The 18,493-nt window shown below is 47.0% G+C and overlaps 1 protein-coding gene across 1 annotated transcript; it reads left to right on the top strand.

Annotated features, from left to right (window-relative positions):
* Positions 1 to 4,003: 4,003 nt before the first annotated feature.
* On the top strand, positions 4,004 to 10,602 carry LOC119269513 (metal tolerance protein 5). The gene is made up of 6 exons (XM_037551365.1): positions 4,004 to 4,335; positions 7,148 to 7,263; positions 7,348 to 7,593; positions 8,127 to 8,207; positions 9,630 to 9,863; positions 10,012 to 10,602. Exons 1-6 carry the CDS (start codon positions 4,149 to 4,151, stop codon positions 10,360 to 10,362), a joined length of 1,215 nt encoding a protein of 404 aa, XP_037407262.1. The 5' UTR covers positions 4,004 to 4,148; the 3' UTR covers positions 10,363 to 10,602.
* Positions 10,603 to 18,493: the final 7,891 nt, after the last annotated feature.

Below are 18,493 nucleotides of genomic sequence, written 5' to 3'. Positions count from 1 at the left end.
CAACCTCTCAGCCTACATTGCTTGGAATCTTTGGACAGAACGAAAATGGTGTTGGATTTCGCGGGTCTAATTCGGGGCGATGTCAAGATGCTGAATGAGGCCATCCATGGTGCCGTGTTGGGTGTGAGCGCTTGCACGGTGTTTGTTTTTCTCTAGGGTTTTTTCCTCGGTATTTCTGGTCGTAAATTTGTAACTTGTATCCTTTTCCCATCTACATAATGCAAAGGTAGAGCTCATACTATTCACGTCAAAAAAGATTACCACGCTTATTGGCATTCGGTAGCACGTTGACCCAGTCTCAATGGCGAATATCCATCTCTGCTTATGTATTTCGTTACTCCCTTTGATCCCAAAAAAGTGTCGCAGCTACACCAACAGCTAGGAGGGCTCAATATATTGTCAGTTTCGCATACGTCTATGCATTTGCTGGACGGTGACAGCACAATTTTTTTTTGTGCGGACCCAACGAGAATGCGTCCGATACAAGGCACGTTCTTGGTAGATGGACAGAATCACACAATACATTTTCCAATCACTTGTTCAAGGCGCCAAGTCCTCCAAGAAACGTTTTTAAATTCGCCTTCTCCCGTGCGTGCACAACTGAGATGATGACTCAAACAGTCCAACGCCGCAGTCACCTCGCTCCTCCAGCAGGTATGATACGATTCCGACAACGACGTGTCATGCCGACGACGCGTCACACGATTCCCCGGGGATGACGATGCACCTCAGGCGCAGCAGCGATCAGTTTGGTTGTGCAGGAGAGTTCACTGTTCACCTCTAGATGAAGAACGTGCACACGCATCCGGCGCATCTCGGACAACTTCACCGTCAGGAACAGCCGACCGTAGAATGTAGGAGAAGCTTTTTTAGGAGAAAAACACACTGATATGATAGCCTTGTGTCTGAAGCTCCCGACTCGGCGGGAAAAGAAAGAGTTGATTACATGTGCTGATGTGCATGACCGGATGAACACGGATGGCCCACGTATACGTCTCCTTTCATCTGCCGACGGCATCCTCCTTCTGCGGTTCTCGTTGAACACGCAGGCAGTTCGTTGGGTCAGAGCTCGTATATATAATTCTCAGGCGAAGCACGGTTTTCTACCGATGCATACGCAACGCTGATCCGAATTTTGACTCCACCAACCCGATCATCTTCCGTGTCAACAACCAAAGATATTCTCCGCGACTCATTTTCTATTTCTCTCCATTTTTTTTCAGTCTGTATATAAGATTTAGTCAAGGTCAAACTTCACAAAGTTTTTTTTTTTAGAAAAAGAGGATGACCCCTGACCTCTGCATCTGGGAGATGCATACGGCCACTTTATTGACTATTTTCAAGGACCTTATAAAGTGTTACAACAATAAGCCTGAATCTACCATCTAGGCAACATATGCCGCTACTCCTATCCATATGATGAAGGGGTACTAGCTGGGCCACTACCCAGACCACTCACCTAATCCTAACATCAAAAGCCGGAATCCCCAGCCTAGCCACATACCGGGTCTGGGGCATAAACCGGTCTGACACACTCACATGTGTCGTCTCCACCATCTTCCACTGGTCCATCTCCAAACAGATTGAGGTGCCAACCTTGGCAGGCTCCTCCATCATCAACGTCACCATGACGCCAAGTGACGACCACCACCTACGCTAGAACATCGCCAAGCAAATGGAGTGCTACCACAAGATGAAGATCAGCGATATAATAGATAAAACGCCGCCCACATTGCCGCCGCCAAACACCTCACACGCACCACAAAGCGCCCACCATGCTTCCGGGAACCCCAGGCGACGCCTTCAAGAAGGAACGCGACGAAGGTACGACGCCGTCGCCCGCAAGGAAAACTAGAGTTTTCGCCCAAATGAAGAGCACAATGAAAAACGAGATAGGACCTCGACAAGGCCTCCAAGAAGGGAACCGACGCCCACAAGGCGCCGCCATTGTCGTGGCCTCCGTCGACGGCCAAGGGTTCCCCCCGATCCCGCCCCCGTCCCATCCACCCGGCCAAAGACCTGGCCAGGGGAGTGCACGCAGTCGGAGAAGGCAAACTTCACAAAGTTTGACTAAATTTATAAAAAAAAATGCCAACATCTATTATACTAGAGCTATATGGTATGAAAATCCACTCCATGATGCATCTAACAATATTTCATACTGTGATTATTGATCTTTTATCTTATAAAGTTAGTCAAAATTTATAAATTTTGACTCTGACCAAATTTAATATACAAACTACAAAGAAATGGAGGGAGTACCCGAGAGTGGATTTTTGAAACCCGGGTGTATTGGAGGACTTTATTTTAAATACTTTGAAAATCACATTTAAGGTTTCAAAAAATTCCGAAAAAAATTCTGCGTGATCATATGAATGTATATTACACATGTGTAAAGTTTGGTGATGAAATAAGTAAATATGCAACCTATACAAAAATAACAAAAATAGTGATTTTCAAATAGTGAATAATACATGCACTGTTCATCTTTCCAAAATCATGATTTTGTCATTTTTGTGTAACTCACATGGTTACTTATTTCAGCATCAAAATTTACACATGTGTAACATACATTCATATAAACATGTTGATTTGTTTTCAGAATTTTTTGAAACTTCAAAATAGCATTTTGGCACAGTTCAAAAAATAGGGCTCCAATGCACCCGGGTTCCAAAGTGACTTTTTGGGGAATACCCGACGTTGTATTGCAACAAAGCTCCTGTGACTTTTCTCTCGCTGGCTTCCAGGCTTGGGTTATGTATGTGTCCTCACTTCAACGACCCCATCCACCCGTGGAATATCCTCGATTCCTCGCGATCCACGTTGTTTCGCATCGTCGTCGAGTGGTCCGGCACAGCCACCTTCCATCACCGATCCATCCATCCATCCATCACTCCGGGACGCAGCGGTCACTGCCCTGTCCCCGTGGCGACGGAAACGAGCGGGACCGTTCCCGTCGACAACGGACGCCACAGTTATCGCCGTCGCCGCTGCGTCTTTCCCGTGAAGATAAGAGCGGCCGTCGCGCCACAGTTATCGACCGTCGTGTCGCTCGATGGGAAAGATCGATCGCCGCCAGTCCGGCGTGGCAAGGCGTGACTCTCCGGCGCTCTCCGGCCACTTGTTCCAATCAGAACCAGTGGCGTCGGCGAAGTAGGCCGCCCTGTGGTCGAGACTCGACGGAAACGGATGTGGAAAAATGCGAGGCGGTGGAGGTCCACTCGCTCGGCCCTCGGAAAGCAACGGCGGCGACCAGGACGCACGCCGGAGGCGGAGGGGAGGTGATTCCAACCACACCGCACGTTTTTCCGTCAGCGAGTTTGCTTGCCAGCCCCAACTAATTGCACCCGCCCGCCCTCGTGCTACTATCAAATGCTCTCCTCCTTGACTCTGCCACTCAAATATTTGACCACTTTTCGACCAGTTAGTCCCAGCTTGATAGACAATGATTCCCGGAGCATGCTTACGGATATTCAGATTGTTTGCTTCCTCCATGCCCTTCTTGACTTCCTTCCTGCTGCAAAATTCCATGCTGCGGACGAACTCTCACGGGATCGAGACGAGAGTCTCGTGGTCAGGATATGTTACGTGCTCACCTTGTCTGTTTCTTCTGCCTCCCAGGGGAGAAGCATGCGGCTCAACACATGGACCATATCGTGTACTGCTGGCAGATACTACTCCTAGTAAGTAGATTATCATCACATAAACTGTGCCCGTATCCTACTGTACATGTCGCACGCGGAGCCATTAGATTCGTATCCTCTCAAATCAATGCACCTCCCTGCCACGGTGCCACCTTTCCCCGGATAGTCGGCCCGCAGGAAGCACTTCGTACACCAACCAGACGCACTAGACCCATGAACCACCGCTTTCCACCGGGTCCACCAGCCAGGCCTCTCCCGGTGCATGGACTCGGTGCATCCAGAAGACACGAAGCCTCCCGCAGCCCCCCTCCTCGCGCCTTTAATCGCATCGCGACGCGCCACTACAGCATTAGTAGCCGCTTAATTGGTTTGCTCGACGGCGCCTTTGCCTCGCAACTCCCAACCTCCCCCCGCGTCCGCTCCCCTGCCCCCTCGCGCAGCGCCGCGCAGCAAGAAACGGGAAGCCAAGGGAGTGCGGCGGCGGGCGGCGGCTAGGGTTCGGAAATGGCGGCCAGTGGAGCCGGAGCGGAGGGCGAGGAGCTGCGGCTGCTCGCCGCCGTCGAGGCCGGCGACGCCGGCGCGCCCGCGGGGGAGAAGTCGTGGCGCCTCAACTTCGACGGCTTGCGCCCGCCGGAGGCGCAGCAGGAGAGGCCCGCCCGAGGGCTCCACCACCACTGCCTCGGCGTCATAGGTGCCCTTTCTCTGGCCCACTCGCGCATGTTTTGCTTCTTTATGTCCATGCGTATCCTTGGGGCTTCTCGCGATTTGGCAGCTTGGTTTCTTCGATGGGGCGGCCGCTTTTTTACGCAGCTCGTGATGATTATAAAACCTTACCCTTTTTTGTCTTGTTTTCGGTTCCTGGTAAGAGGAGATAAGTAGTCCATTTCGGATATGGAGATTGGGTTCTGGATACTGACGGGGGTGCTTCGCCAGATTCGACTTCGCATGCTAGCTTCGCAGAAATGTGTAGTTTTCCGTTGGATGTTATTCTTGTTGAGCCTCTCTGGTATTGCGTATGGCCCATATGGGGAACCTCAATCTGTGCTTTTTCGGTTCAGTTCTTTCAGTCTTGCACTGCTCATGCATATCTCCTAAAAAAGGTGATGTGTGAGGTCAGCAGAATTATCGTAGTGGGGGATTGGATGACAAGGATAAAAGGACTGTAGGATCTATCTAGGATAGAACGTGAACTCTTTGCAACTTTCCCCTTTTTAACACACACGAGGGCCCTTTTCGAAAGAAAAAACACATGAGGGCATCTCCAACGCGGATCACCAAAACGCCCGCAAATGCCCGGACCGGGCCATCAGACATTTTTAGGCCTCGAAACACGGGTCACCAAATTGTCTAAAAATCAATTTAGGTGGAGCTTTCACAAAGGAGACAAGGACGGGAGGATGGGGTTTCATCATCGGAAACTCTGAAGGAGGAGTAGAAGCAGCAGGGGCAGGAAGATTGTGCAGACTAACTGAGGCAATTCAAGCAGAAACTATAGCCCTGTTACATGCTGTAGAGAGGGCGAGCGTGCTGGGATGCTGGAATGTTATTTTTGAAACAGACGCACTGGTGCTGAAACAAGCTGTCACTGGCGATGATCATGACAATTCAGTCTACGGTGGCCTGTTTCGTGAAGCAAAATTTAAATTGGTGTATTACTTTCAGTCAGTTCCCATCAAGTGGTGTCCCAGGTCTTGTAATGTAGTTGCTCATAAATTGGCGTCGTTTGCCGCGAGTTTGGTTGGATCAGATGTCTGTATGTGGCTGTCAGATGTACCAAACTTTGTAGCTGATGCGGTTGCCAGCGATTTAGCTGCCCCGAACGTGTAATGGAATAAAGCTTTTCCATTTCAATTTTTTTTGTCTGGACTGGTTCGAATGTCCAAAATCCCACAGGCTGGCCCCAAATCAGCGTAGCACTGGAGGAGTCCGGACGTCTGCCAGGTCGGACTCCGAAAGCCCGGACCCACCCAAAACCCTATCCGAACCGGCTGACCGGCCTGCCGCCTACCCGCATTCATGGCGGCTTGGGGACCAAGAAGCCTACTTTGGCTTTAGCTGACCGGCCTCCTCAATGCAAACCCTATCTGCACACTACTCCTCTCCCACACCTCCATCGGCCGCCGCACACCACCACATCTCTGGCCGCTGCTATAGGCAAGAAGATGGACGCCGAGAAGACCCGGGCTTGGTGGTTGCTCAGCCGCTATCGCTCCGACCAGCCGCCGCCACGCTAGGACATCGGATCTAGAGGAGCTTTGGGTCCAATTTGCGTCATTGCACACGGTTGCCAGGCCCGTTGTCGTCCATGTATCCATCCACCGTGAAGGTGAAGCCGATCTTCTCCGACGACGAGAAGCAGAAGCCGCACTTACTCGTCGCGCTGGTGTCGACGGACGACGAGTTCGACCCGCAAATGGAGGAGGCATTGTGCTGGTCGTTGATCGACCGGGGTTTGACACTAGTGTCCTCTCCGTGCAACTACAACGTCCAGAGGACGCCGCATGAAGGAACAACCGCTGTCCCTGCCGTATCGCTAGCCGGACAGCCAGTGGCGCCCGGTTCTCCCAGCCGTCAAGAAGGAGCCGTCGTCCAAGCCACCCCCATGCCTAAATGGGCCGGTCCTAGCATGCTGGCCCGATAGGCCACGTGCCTGGCCCGTGGTGGGCCTGGCCTGGCACATTTATAATTGGGTCGTGCAAGAATGAGGCGGGCTGATGGGCTAAATGTGTCAGTGGGCTGACCCGTTTTCTTCCTGTGCTGTGCCTGGGCCAGGGAGCGCGGCGAGTGTCAGCCCGACACAGCCCGTTTATTAGGCGTGCCTAGGTGGGCCGTGTCGTTTAGGTCAGGTCAGGCCGTGCCGGGTCATCTGGCCAGGTTTGGATGCAACACACAACAAAATACGGCGTTCGCCTAGACCAAAGTGCCGCCAGCGTGGGTGCTTGCGGACCCATGCTTTGGGAGGCTTGGGCGCTCGACCATTCCAAGATGACCGTTGAGTCGGACGCCAGCCTCCGGTGCCAACTCAACACCCATCTCGTGCAAGTGGGGCTGTCAGAGTTTGAGTGTGCCCTCTTCCTCCAAGCCGCTGCGGATATGCGGTGCAAGGTGGTGGAGGATGCGGCTGAGCGTATGCACCGTGAGCATGCCGCATCGGCCGGGTAGGGATGCCATGACGCTTGGCAGGCCTTTCGTCGACGAAGGCTCGGGCGGTAAAGACCAAAGCGGCGCAGGCGGTGTTGGCCTACGAGGCCACCGTCCGCTACTATGCATTATTTAGTTTAGGTTTGTTTCAAACTTGTTAGATTTCGTCCGGTTTGGAGGCAATATATTGAACTTGCTAAATTTTGTGCGGACATTTGGTGATCACGGTAGGATGGCCTCCGCCCGGCCGGATGTCCGCGGTCGCGTCCGGATGTGTCCAGGGACATTTGCGGGCTGAAATTTGGTGATCCACGTTGGAGATGACCTGTGCTTCCAAATAAGATCTTTAAGTCTCTTTGCAGGTCAAGCTCCTGAGGATGTTGTCGCTGAATACTACCAACAGCAAGTGGAAATGCTGGAGGGTTTCAATGAAATGGATGCGCTGACAGATCGTGGTTTTCTTCCTGGAATGTCCAAGGTCTGTTCTATAAAATAAGCTTCAGGCTGTGACGTCAGGGAAGATTGCTAACTTAAAAGCTAAATGAAACTTATCTACCTGCAGGAAGAGCGTGAACAGGTTGCTAGGAGTGAAACATTAGCCATCCGGCTGTCAAACATTGCAAACATGGTTCTTTTTGCTGCAAAAGTGTATGCTTCAGTACGTAGTGGCTCGCTTGCTATTATAGCTTCCACTTTGGATTCTCTTCTTGACTTGTTATCGGGGTTCATCTTATGGTTTACTGCATTTTCTATGCAAACACCAAATCCCTACAGATACCCAATTGGTAAAAAGCGCATGCAGCCGCTGGTGAGTTTTGTTTCAACATGTACTTTTTATAATTCCTTTTCTAGGGAACTGTTTTCATAATCCATTCGACCACTCTCATTGGTGTGTATTAATTAGTTCTATTCAGTATAAGTGCTGCATACTTCAGTTACTAGTTTTACTCTCCATAGTGCTTTTGTATAGCACTAAGAAAAGGAATTCAAACGGATATTGGATCAGGAAAATAAATAAATTAATGCAAAATCTTGAATGAAGTGGTGAAATTAGAACATATGATTGAGATTTGTGATTTAAGAAGAAGACTTAATATCATGCTCTAACTTCTAAGGCACTCTGGGTGTTCCAGTGTTATCCTGTATTTTTATTTATTTTTTTGCTTTTGTTAGCTGCCACTTAGGTGTGGTCTATGAAATTTTAAGCCTAAAAACTATAGAGTATTCTTTCGACGCTTCCGGTTTAGTTTTGTAACTGTTCGGGCACGTCTTGTACTATTAAGCAATACCTTTTTGCTTACTTTTCAGTATGTTCACAGCTTCATTATAACCTTTCTCCAGGGAATACTTGTCTTTGCCTCAGTCATGGCAACGCTTGGCCTTCAGATCATCTTAGAATCAACTCGATCACTGTTGTCTGATGTAAGTCCATTGATTTTTATTGGCTTCGAAATACCTTTTTTTATCTCCACTGTCCTTCCGAGCAGAAATTTCTCCAAGGGCATTTCTTTTCCTTTTCTAAAATCATGAGTTGCACTAACATCACCCCTACTACTCACTGTTGCACTTCTGAACTTTCCTGTTCTGTTTTTCAACATTAGCTGTGTGGGAGCCTTGATCTTTCAGTATCAGTAACACATAGTCCCTGCAGTTCACTAAAAGCTGTCATTTGGGACATGAGTAATCAAACTTTTAAAATCGGCTACTTGTACATACTCCCTCCATCCCAAAATAAGTGTCTCAAGGTTAGTACAAAGTTGAGACACTTATTTTGGGACAGAGGGAGTATATTCAAAAGTATTTAGAGACGCCTAAAAGTGGTGTAGATGAATTTATCTCAAAAAGTACTTTCATTGTTTCATAGTATCTTATAACTTTTGTTGAATTTTATAAACATATTTAAATATAAATTAGTGGACCAAGTTGTGTTCTGTAGATCATGTCAAATGTTGGTTGTTTTGGTTTATTGACATATAAAATCATTCTGCCCACTGTACTAGTGTTCCGTACTTTCGATACTTTGATACATATCATATCTTGCCACTTTAGGTTCGTTATATCACTTCTACGACAACACTATGTGTTAACTAAATAATTGCTGAAGTACCCCTCACCACTCCCATATGTAGGCTTGTTAGGTTTTGTTAAGACAAGGTTTGCCCAGGAATTACTTTATTAATATGTGCATTTTATGACTTGAAATTGGTATCACTAGATTTATTTTCAACAGTACTTCCAGCTAATCGTGGTTCTGTATTAATAGAATTCTTGGTCAAAGTCTTGATCTGTATCCTTTATTGTGCACCAGAAGCCTCATGATTTTGGCTAGCCAAGTTTCCCAGTTGCCATGACCAGTGTGCTTTTGCCTACCGTGCTCCTTGAAAGAAAATAAAGATTTTGCTATAAGCACTATACTTTTCCTACTGAACCTTTCTTGTTACATTGTACTCAGACTTATCACAATCTCACAAAAAAAAATCTGTCTGGGAAATAATTAGCTAAATGTAGGCCATGACATTGGAATGAGAGCTTCCTAAAATACCCCCTCCGTTCACAAATATAAGATGTTCTGACTTTTTTGTGAATCGGATGTTTATAGACACGTTTTAGTATGTTTGTTCACTCATTTCAGTCCATATGTAGTCCATATTGAAATATTTCAAAACATCTTGTAGTGAACGGAGGGAGTACTTTTTTCATCAATAGTCTGCAATCTTTGTTGTTGTGCAGTTCCTTTTCGAAGACCATCTATGTATCTGACTCTGGAACTAAGACTCTTAGATACAAACTTTAAAACTTCCATTGCAATTTTTGTTTGCTCATATTGAAACCATCATTTTTTAGGGTGGTGAATTCAGCTTGACGAAGGAGCAGGAAAAGTGGGTTGTGGACATCATGCTCTCAGTGACGCTGGTGAAACTTGCCCTGGCTTTATATTGCCGCACGTTCACCAACGAAATCGTCAAGGCTTATGCGCAGGATCACATTTTCGATGTTATCACTAATATAATTGGCCTTGTGGCTGCACTGCTCGCAAATTATTTTGAAGGATGGATCGACCCAGTTGGTGCAATTATTGTAAGTGGTTCCCCTTCCCTCTCTTCTTTTTCTTCTTTTACATAACAACCAAATAACATGAATGATAAAGCAGACAGTATGCTGTTTTGAAATTGACAGTTGATTTTCAGAGAAAAATAATAATCATGAGTTGGTTCCTCATTTACAGCTAGCAATCTACACCATCAGGACATGGTCCATGACGGTGCTGGAAAACGTACACTCGCTCGTCGGGCAGTCGGCTTCGCCAGAGTACCTTCAGAAGCTGACCTACCTTTGCTGGAACCACCACAAGGCCGTGAGGCACATCGACACGGTGCGTGCCTACACGTTCGGCTCGCACTACTTCGTGGAGGTGGACATCGTGCTGCCGGCCGGTATGCCGCTGCAGGAGGCGCACGACATCGGCGAGGCCCTGCAGGAGAAGCTGGAGCGCCTGCCTGAGATCGAGCGCGCCTTCGTGCACCTTGATTACGAGTTCACCCATCGGCCTGAGCACGCTCTGTCCCACGACAAGTAGCTTCAGGTTCAGCCGGTGGATGCAGCTCTGTACAGATTAATGGCAATAGTTTCAGAAATCCGGGTGTTCGTCAAGGCGTCGCAGAAAAACCTGCGGGTGCAGCACGGAACTGAAATGTGCATACTGGAGTGCCGGATCTGGCGATGTCGACGTAGATTGTGTCTTTTGTAAGTTGCTGTACTACGTACGTAGTGTTGAGAACCAAAACAAAATGAATGGAACTCTCCTCTCTTTCATTGATGATTCTACATATATAGGTACAGGGAGGACGCCTCATTGGAGAGGCGTCTGTATGTGAACCGGCACGACGGTTGCCGAAATAGCATCCGTCGACGGTTAATACAGGTAGGGATTGTCCATTAATTAAGTATGTTAATTAATCTTAACACTCCCCCTAATCCATGCTTGTTCAGGTAGCATCATCATCTTGAAAGATTCTCCTCCAAAAACCTTGTGGGAAAAATATGAGTGGTGTAGAATATGTTGCTAAAACTCCTTCAAACCCAATGGGAAAAATAAGGAGAAAATGATGCAACATATAATGATTATTGTCTCTTTCAACTCAATACGAGAAAACCCATAGAGTTTAGAGGACAATAAATATGTCGTATATACTTTCTTAAAAACCCCGGTGGGGAAAACAGAAAGTATGACATATGATCTCATGTTGATATTACCTCATTAAAAACCTTTATGAGAACTTGTAAAGTAAACTCATGAAGGGAAAAAGAGTATAATATGATGCTTTGAACAAGAACAATTCAGGAAGATACTCCCCCTGATTCTTGCAAATTCCAAAGCCGTCAGATACCAATTCCATGAACATGTTTCTGGAATGTAAAAGTTGGTAGAGACTTGGTGAACAAATCAGTTGCATGATTTGACTTGCAAGATGCAATATAGTGATATTGCTTATTATGTAACATGTTTGTATCAGGGCAACACAAGAAACATTATCGTTGAGATAATGATTGGTGAATGTAGCCATGAGGTCTGTTTCAAAGACTCTCCATGAGAGGGCTACCACACCTAGTAGGAACACTAAACTTGTCTACGATCTGACATAGTGGGATGATCGATGTATCCAATGATATTGGTGTTCAGATTTCTCCGAAACTGAAAAACCAGGACAAGATGTTTCATGCCTTGGAGATATCGAAAGATATTCTTAAGTACCAACCAATTGTGTTTGACGGATCCAATGGCATTATGGAACATTGAGTCCCAATATCTCATTTCCACCATCTCTTGGTCTAAATAGATCTTTCTCTACATTTAGAGAATGAACTACCATGAGAGTTATGGATGGATAAGATTTGTCCATAATAAGTTTCTCCAATATGTTTTGGATATAGACAACATGATGTACCATAATGTATGAATGAAGGTGCTCAAGTTGTAGTAACGAGCAGTGTTTTGGTTTACCCAGATCCTTCATTTTAAATTCCGTCATTTAGATGATTACATGTGTCGTCATTGCAGACACACAAACATGGATAATCATCATTGTAGGAGTAATCCTTGTGGAAAGAAAATCATTAAGTCGGTTGTACCAAATGTACCGACAACAATAAATCGTATGGTGACTTAATGATTTTACACAATGTATGTTGCATTTGGTATTTCGATTCAGAATTGAGATTCCATCGGGAATCAATCATATATGTCTGAATCTAGTGATGCACATGGATATGTAATCACTACATCTATCAACTACAGAGATAGATGATTTTCTACTGCCAATGATATAAGTTATCGGAAAGAGATTCCACCTCTGGAGAATAGTTGGGTATCTGCGTGAACCCTTATGCTACAATACTTGCTCTTTGTTTTCACCACCTGGTTGTTCTCAATTCTGTTTTCAGAAAAAAACTGGTGTAGGTATTTCTTATGAATACCTTCCCATTATTGAGCAAGATCATTTCTACCTAGATTATACCCTTTGCTTGAGCTCAGTCCGAGTGTTGTTCACACTTTGCCATGGCCATGGTCTTTGGATCTCAATCATTTGAAAGGTTTTTGCAATCTAGTTGAGAAATGTATGTCGACAATTTGTAGACTTTCGGTTATATGATTCTCCAGAATCTATATATTAATATATAATTGATGGAAATATCGTTACCCATGGTGACTGCTTGCGATTTCCCAATGCGACTGAGTCGGGTATTCCGATGTCCCGGTCATTGTGTGCACTATGACCTGGGTTGGTGGAGGTTTCCCATCCACTAGGTGTATACTACCCATTAGGTGTATGTCAACGTGAAGTTGACTTGCATTTACTGATTCACACGCCTTGATATCCTTGCTTGCGAGAAGCTGAATCCTGATGTACTTTTGCCATACATCTCCCCCTGTTGCATCGAACGGGGAGTTGAGTGTTTTTTGTTGGTACCTCCACTCTTTCAGGCGTACTTTTGCAGGATTGTAGAATTGTGTGACACCTTTATATTCAGTAAATGAATCTGACAGTTTATTTGCAATGTGTTGCAAATCTTCTGAACGCATGGTTCAGATCTTTGAGTGCGTGGAATTGAGGAAGAAATGTGTTGAACATTCCACTAATTTTCTGGCATTCTTTATGATACTTGAAATCTCCCCCTGATGCCTGGAAATGTTCCTCATTGAATTAGCATACTGGCCTTGAATAACTCCCCGTGCGAGGGGCTTGAGGTATTGACGGAAATACAGTTATTCCTCACATAGATCCCAACTATATGTTGAGGGGCCAATGATGTATGTTGGGATGGTGATATCGGTATGCAACCGAAATACCGCAGATGGGATATACTTGGTAGATTTCCACGTATCAAAGATAGAGGGGAATAATAGTATGCAGTTTGGTCATGAGCATGTAAACTGCATGACTCCAACATAAAGTTGGTAAATTGCAATTCCAAAGTAAAGATAATGCAATGAGATTAACTCTTTGGATAAATAATTCTACCAAACCATTTTGAGTCTAGACATTAGGACAAATTGCTAAACTTCAATCCAAGGGCCATATAAAAGGCACTGAAGGAGAATTCTGCAATGTTATCCATTCGATTTGCTTGAAATCGATGTCAGGATAATGAGCCAATGGTTTCGTGTGGATAAACCACACTTGAGACCATCGTATAGATGCGTCTTTTGGAACCATGGAACACCTGAATAGTCTAGTCAATGGATGGAAAGAGTGACTTACCTCAACTTGATGCATTCAAGGAGTCTGAGTGGTTCGGCCTGGAGTTTAAGGTGCGCGAGCCTTAAAATTAGCTTCCCTGTGTCACATGTAGTGTACACAAAATCCAAATATCGTTAGAATTTAGCATCAAAATAATTATAAACTATGGAATTGCTCATAGTTTCGGTTTCAACCCAATGTCTCGATGACCAAGGCGAGTATGCCAAGTTTTCCATGTACAAGACATTTTGGAAAACTATCTTGGGCGCAACATGTGCTACGGATTTTGCAGTATGTGTAGTACAATCCTGATGATACATAGAGAATGTGCTTGCCATATTCGTTGCATATGGTAAAGAGAAGTTAGTCCTCTTTGTTGTCATCATAAGTTTCGCTATGGAAACTATTTTGACGGATACCTCTATAGTTTAGTAGGGTACGAGTTAAATCGGGAAGCAATAAAGCATCCTGACGTTACTCGAGTACCCACAGGAATAGTAAATATGACTCGAGTTGAGCCAAAAAATACCTCATCGCGTCTAGCGATTTTACAATATGCCCTTTCTCTCGACGAGAGTGTAAACATTTACTTCCCTGAGTATAGAGTTCGTGGTGCATATGTCCACAAGGCACAAGTCATCTTTTATCAGATTGACCCCCGTAGAAATCTATATATAGACATGAAGATTCTCAAGAAAATCACTGTCAAATATATATAATACATACAAATGTATTTGTACCAAAATGCTGATACAATATATTGTGATATACAATATATGATGACAACAATAATCATGTTCATATTAGAACATCAGAAATGGACATAAATAAATTGATCACTAAGGAGATTGAGGGACTAAATGTAGTCTCCAAACATGTCAGTTGATGCATATTCAACCTTCATGTTCTCCGTGCCCATAGGGTCCCGTGACAGCAGGGTAGTCATTTCATTGCTCGGTTTTAGAAGAACATTATGCAAACAACTGACTTCCATGATGGTGTCAGGTTTAAGGTTTGAAGTGAGTTTCAAACCTTTACCCTTGAGGTTCTTTGCGTCCCGGTGGTGTGGCTTGGGTTACACGCGCTATCCCATGGGAGGCAAGACTGATCTTGATGTTCATGACCCGCTTAAGTAAGTTGTGGCCATTAAGGACAAGCGCCTCAAATTACTTAGCCATCAATTACTTATAGGGGCAAGCCAGAGATAATTAATTTACAGTAGTAAATTAAAGACCATCATGGTTAGTGTTGTAATGAATTTTGCAAAAATAATGGATATTTCAAGAACTTAGCTTGAAACCATTAGTGTGAATCTCAAATTGCTAAGTATGACATCTTGAAGATAATCTCCAAAATGGAGTAGATCTCGCAGCATTAGGGAGTATAATCTGATGAAATCAGTAGATACTCACTCATAATGCCTTATGTCATGACTTAGTAAAATGTGTAGGAGAGCACTTTGTAAAGCAATTATAATGTCGAGAACGACAAAATGTAGGCTTTATCAGTAGTCATCGATAATCTGCATATGCAGTAGATCCATATGACTACCTTGTGATCCCAAGCATCAATCTGAAAAACAACACTTAGAATTTTGCATTCAATATTTGCAAGAAATTGAAAATCTCAATTGCAAATAGACGTATTAATCTCGACATGTAGCGAACATGGAGATACATACGTTCCAGAATACATCATACTCAACAGAAATACACTACTATTGTAATGAATAGTAATGATGTTGCAAACTTGATGTTCAAGTGAAAAACTTGAATTATATAGATCTCAAATTAAATGAGATGATCTTGTATCAAGTTGCAAGATAATTCAGCAAGGTGAATTAATATTTTGCGGAAGAAAAATTAATCTCAATCGCAATGAGATTGTTTTGCGAGAAAAATTATATTTCTCAATCGCAAATCAATATTGTTGTGCGAGAAAATTTAATCTCAATCGCGAAAAACATGTTCTGAAGAATGTGGTAAACACATTGAACATGTCAAATATAAATATACACATATTTCTAGAATTGTAAAACTCAACAGAAAATGGGTTGAAATGCATATCCATGCATACATGGTCTAATAAAGATGACAAGTGCTAATGAATAGCACGAGTAGTTGAACCATGTTCAGTTATCCTAAGACGTACAGGAATTACTTCAAGATTTATACACACAAGCCTATTATGAAAATAGGTAAAGCCGCATGGGCTAAAGTGTATAATCGCGAAGGGATAAGGCTCCATGGCCTTTCCAATTTTCATGTGCGGTTACGAATCGAAGGATTCGTTTTGGCTCACGCCGCCGTGCTACGCACCACTGTTCGTTGCCGATGGGAGGGCACTGCCGCACGTATTCGTGCTGCCGGAGCGCTAGAAGACGCTGGTGCACCGCGGGCGGTGGACGAGCACGCGGTGCGGCACAGCACATGGCCGGGCGGAGACCGTAGCCTGGGGCGCGACGCGGAGGCCGGGCACAGGGTGCTGGTCAGGCGACACGGAGGCCGTGGCCTGGGGCGCTGCGCGGCGCGGCGCAGAGGTCGGGTGGACGGGCGCGCGGCCAGGGGCAGCCCCGACCCGGGCGGGCGCGGCCAGGGGCGGCCACGGCCTGGCGCGGCCGGCGCAGAGGCCGGGTGGACGGGCGCGCGACCAGGGGCAGCCCCGACCCGGGCGGCAGCCGGGTGGATGGGCCCCTGGCGCGTCGCAGCGCAGGCGGGCGCGGCGCACGGCCAGGCGCGACGGATGAGCGCCGGGCGAGCGAGGGCGAAGCCTCGGCGCAGGCAAGCGTGGCCATGGCCTGGCGCAGCGTGCGAGGGCGAGGCCTCGACGCGGGCGGGCGTAGCCTGGCTACTCCGGGCGCGAGCGCCGCGCGGGGGAAGGGGACCCACAACGACGACCGGAGGGAGGTGACGCCGGCCGGTGGCCGCTATCATGACCTTTGCAGGAGAGGCCATGGCTGGAGAGCGGTCGCGCCGTCGCTTTTTCTCTCGACCAAATCGCTCTCGGGAGCGTGCTGATAACGTGTTGAGAACCAAAACAAAATGAATGGAACCCTCCTCTCTTTCATTGATGATTCTACATATATAGGTACAGGGAGGACGCCTCATTGGAGAGGCGTCTGTATGTGAACCGGCACGATGGTTGCCGAAATAGCATCCGTCGACGGTTAATACATGTAGAGATTGTCCATTAATTAAGTATGTTAATTAATCTTAACACGTAGCATATATTTTTTTTAGAAAAGGAGGATGACTCCCGGCCTCTGCATCTGGGAGATGCATACGGCCACTTTATTGATTATTCTCGGGGACCTTACAAAGTATTACAATAATGTGCCTGAATCCATCATTTTGGCAACACATGCCGCTACTCCTATCCAAAATGATGAAGAGGTGCTAGCTGAGCCACTACCCAAATCACTCACCTAAGCCTAACATCAAAGGCCGGAAGCCGAAACATATTCGGAAGCCCCAACCGAGCCACATACCGGGTCTGGGGCACAATCCGGTCAGACGCACTCGTGTATCGTCGCCGCCATCTTTCACAGGTCCGTCTTCAGATCATATTGAGGCTTCTACCTTGTCTGGCCACTCTGCCATCGACGTCACCATGACGCCAGGCAGGAACCTCCTCCTGCGCGAATCCATCTCCGTGCATCGGACGCCGAGCCTCCACAGCGCCATGCCGCCGATATTCACCGACATCGATGTGTGAGATGAAGCACCGCTCCACCATCCCCCTAGCCAGCACTTACTCCAAAACGATGCCCACAGGAGGGAAAGCGATAAAACGCCATCATCGTCCGATCCGGAAGACCCAGATCTAGGGTTTCCCCCAGAGCATCCCGAGCCTGATGACGCAGACTGCAACGACGATGCCTCTACAAGGGAACGACATCTAAGACGCCGCCATCGTCCGCCATGACCATAGTCGGCGCGATTTTCATCGGCAATTGCTCCACTAGACGTGCGCTGCCGACGTCGCTGGTCCCTTCAACCGGAGCAAACTCCAAAACAATGCCCTAAAGATGGACTACGACGCAAAAGCGCCGCCATCGCTCGATCCCAAGGAGATCTAGGGTTTCTCCCGTAGTTGCCCGCGCTGTCAAGGGCCAGACAAGGGTAGAATGCCGCGGATCTGCCCAGCTGCCGACGAGTCGTACCCACCACTGTGCCGACGGCCGACCAGCGATCAATCCGGCCGCGCCGCCGCGAACCGACCCGGTCACGCCGCCGCCGTCCCTGGCGGCCGCAACGCACCAGATCACAAGGCCTCCTGCCACGGGGAATCGACGTCGCTGAGGTGCCGCCACCACTCGCCGTGGCGACCGGCCCGCCGCCACGCCGCGGCACGGCGGCGCCGGCCCGCGCCAGCCCCACCCGAGCGAGAGGCCCCGAGTCCCCACCGCCGCCGGCGACGGCTAGGCTGTTGGAAATATGAGCAATTTACCAAATGATTTTATTAACAGAAATACTAGATAAAGCATGACTAATATAGAAGAGATAAAACAAGTCATGCGTTCTGACAGAGAGAAGGTAAATAGCTTCTGCATATATGAACCGTAGCCTATCATATCTAAAGCAGACAGTATAGCAAGTAGTATATATGAAGTAGAACCTAACATGTGTAGGACAAGGACTAGAACAAGGAACTGTGGCAGAACCTTTAACATGAAAGACAAGAACATGTACGGGACGGCAGCAACAGAAGCGCTGGACTTGGGGTCGCTGTCCTCGCCTTCCATGTCGTCGAGGAGGTCGTGGACGTCGTGGAAGAAGTCGTCGTCGGGGAAGTAGTCGTCGGCGACCGGATCGTCCGTGATGAAGCAACCAGTAGTCGCGCTGAGCGCTCCCTAAAAACCTTATCACCCTTCTCCCGTACATGACTCAAAAGGTGCGGTTTCAAAGGCCTACTGTCCCGACGTGCGGTGCACGCCGCAAGCCGGGATGGGAAAGATCGTAGCAGCAG

The sequence above is a fragment of the Triticum dicoccoides genome, chromosome 3A, assembly GCF_002162155.2.
Source record: "Triticum dicoccoides isolate Atlit2015 ecotype Zavitan chromosome 3A, WEW_v2.0, whole genome shotgun sequence".
Taxonomy (NCBI): domain Eukaryota; kingdom Viridiplantae; phylum Streptophyta; class Magnoliopsida; order Poales; family Poaceae; genus Triticum; species Triticum dicoccoides.
Note: the sequence above shows the minus strand (reverse complement) of the source record. Positions and strands in the feature narration are given on the sequence as shown.

Coding starts and splice junctions, on each gene's coding strand:
- LOC119269513 (XM_037551365.1), top strand. CDS start 4,149: ATGGCGGCCAGTGGAGCCGGAGCGGAGGGCGAGGAGCTGCGGCTGCTC. Junction 4,336..7,147: donor CCACTGCCTCGGCGTCATAG/GTGCCCTTTCTC, acceptor GTCTCTTTGCAG/GTCAAGCTCCTGAGGATGTT. Junction 7,594..8,126: donor AAAAGCGCATGCAGCCGCTG/GTGAGTTTTGTT, acceptor ACCTTTCTCCAG/GGAATACTTGTCTTTGCCTC.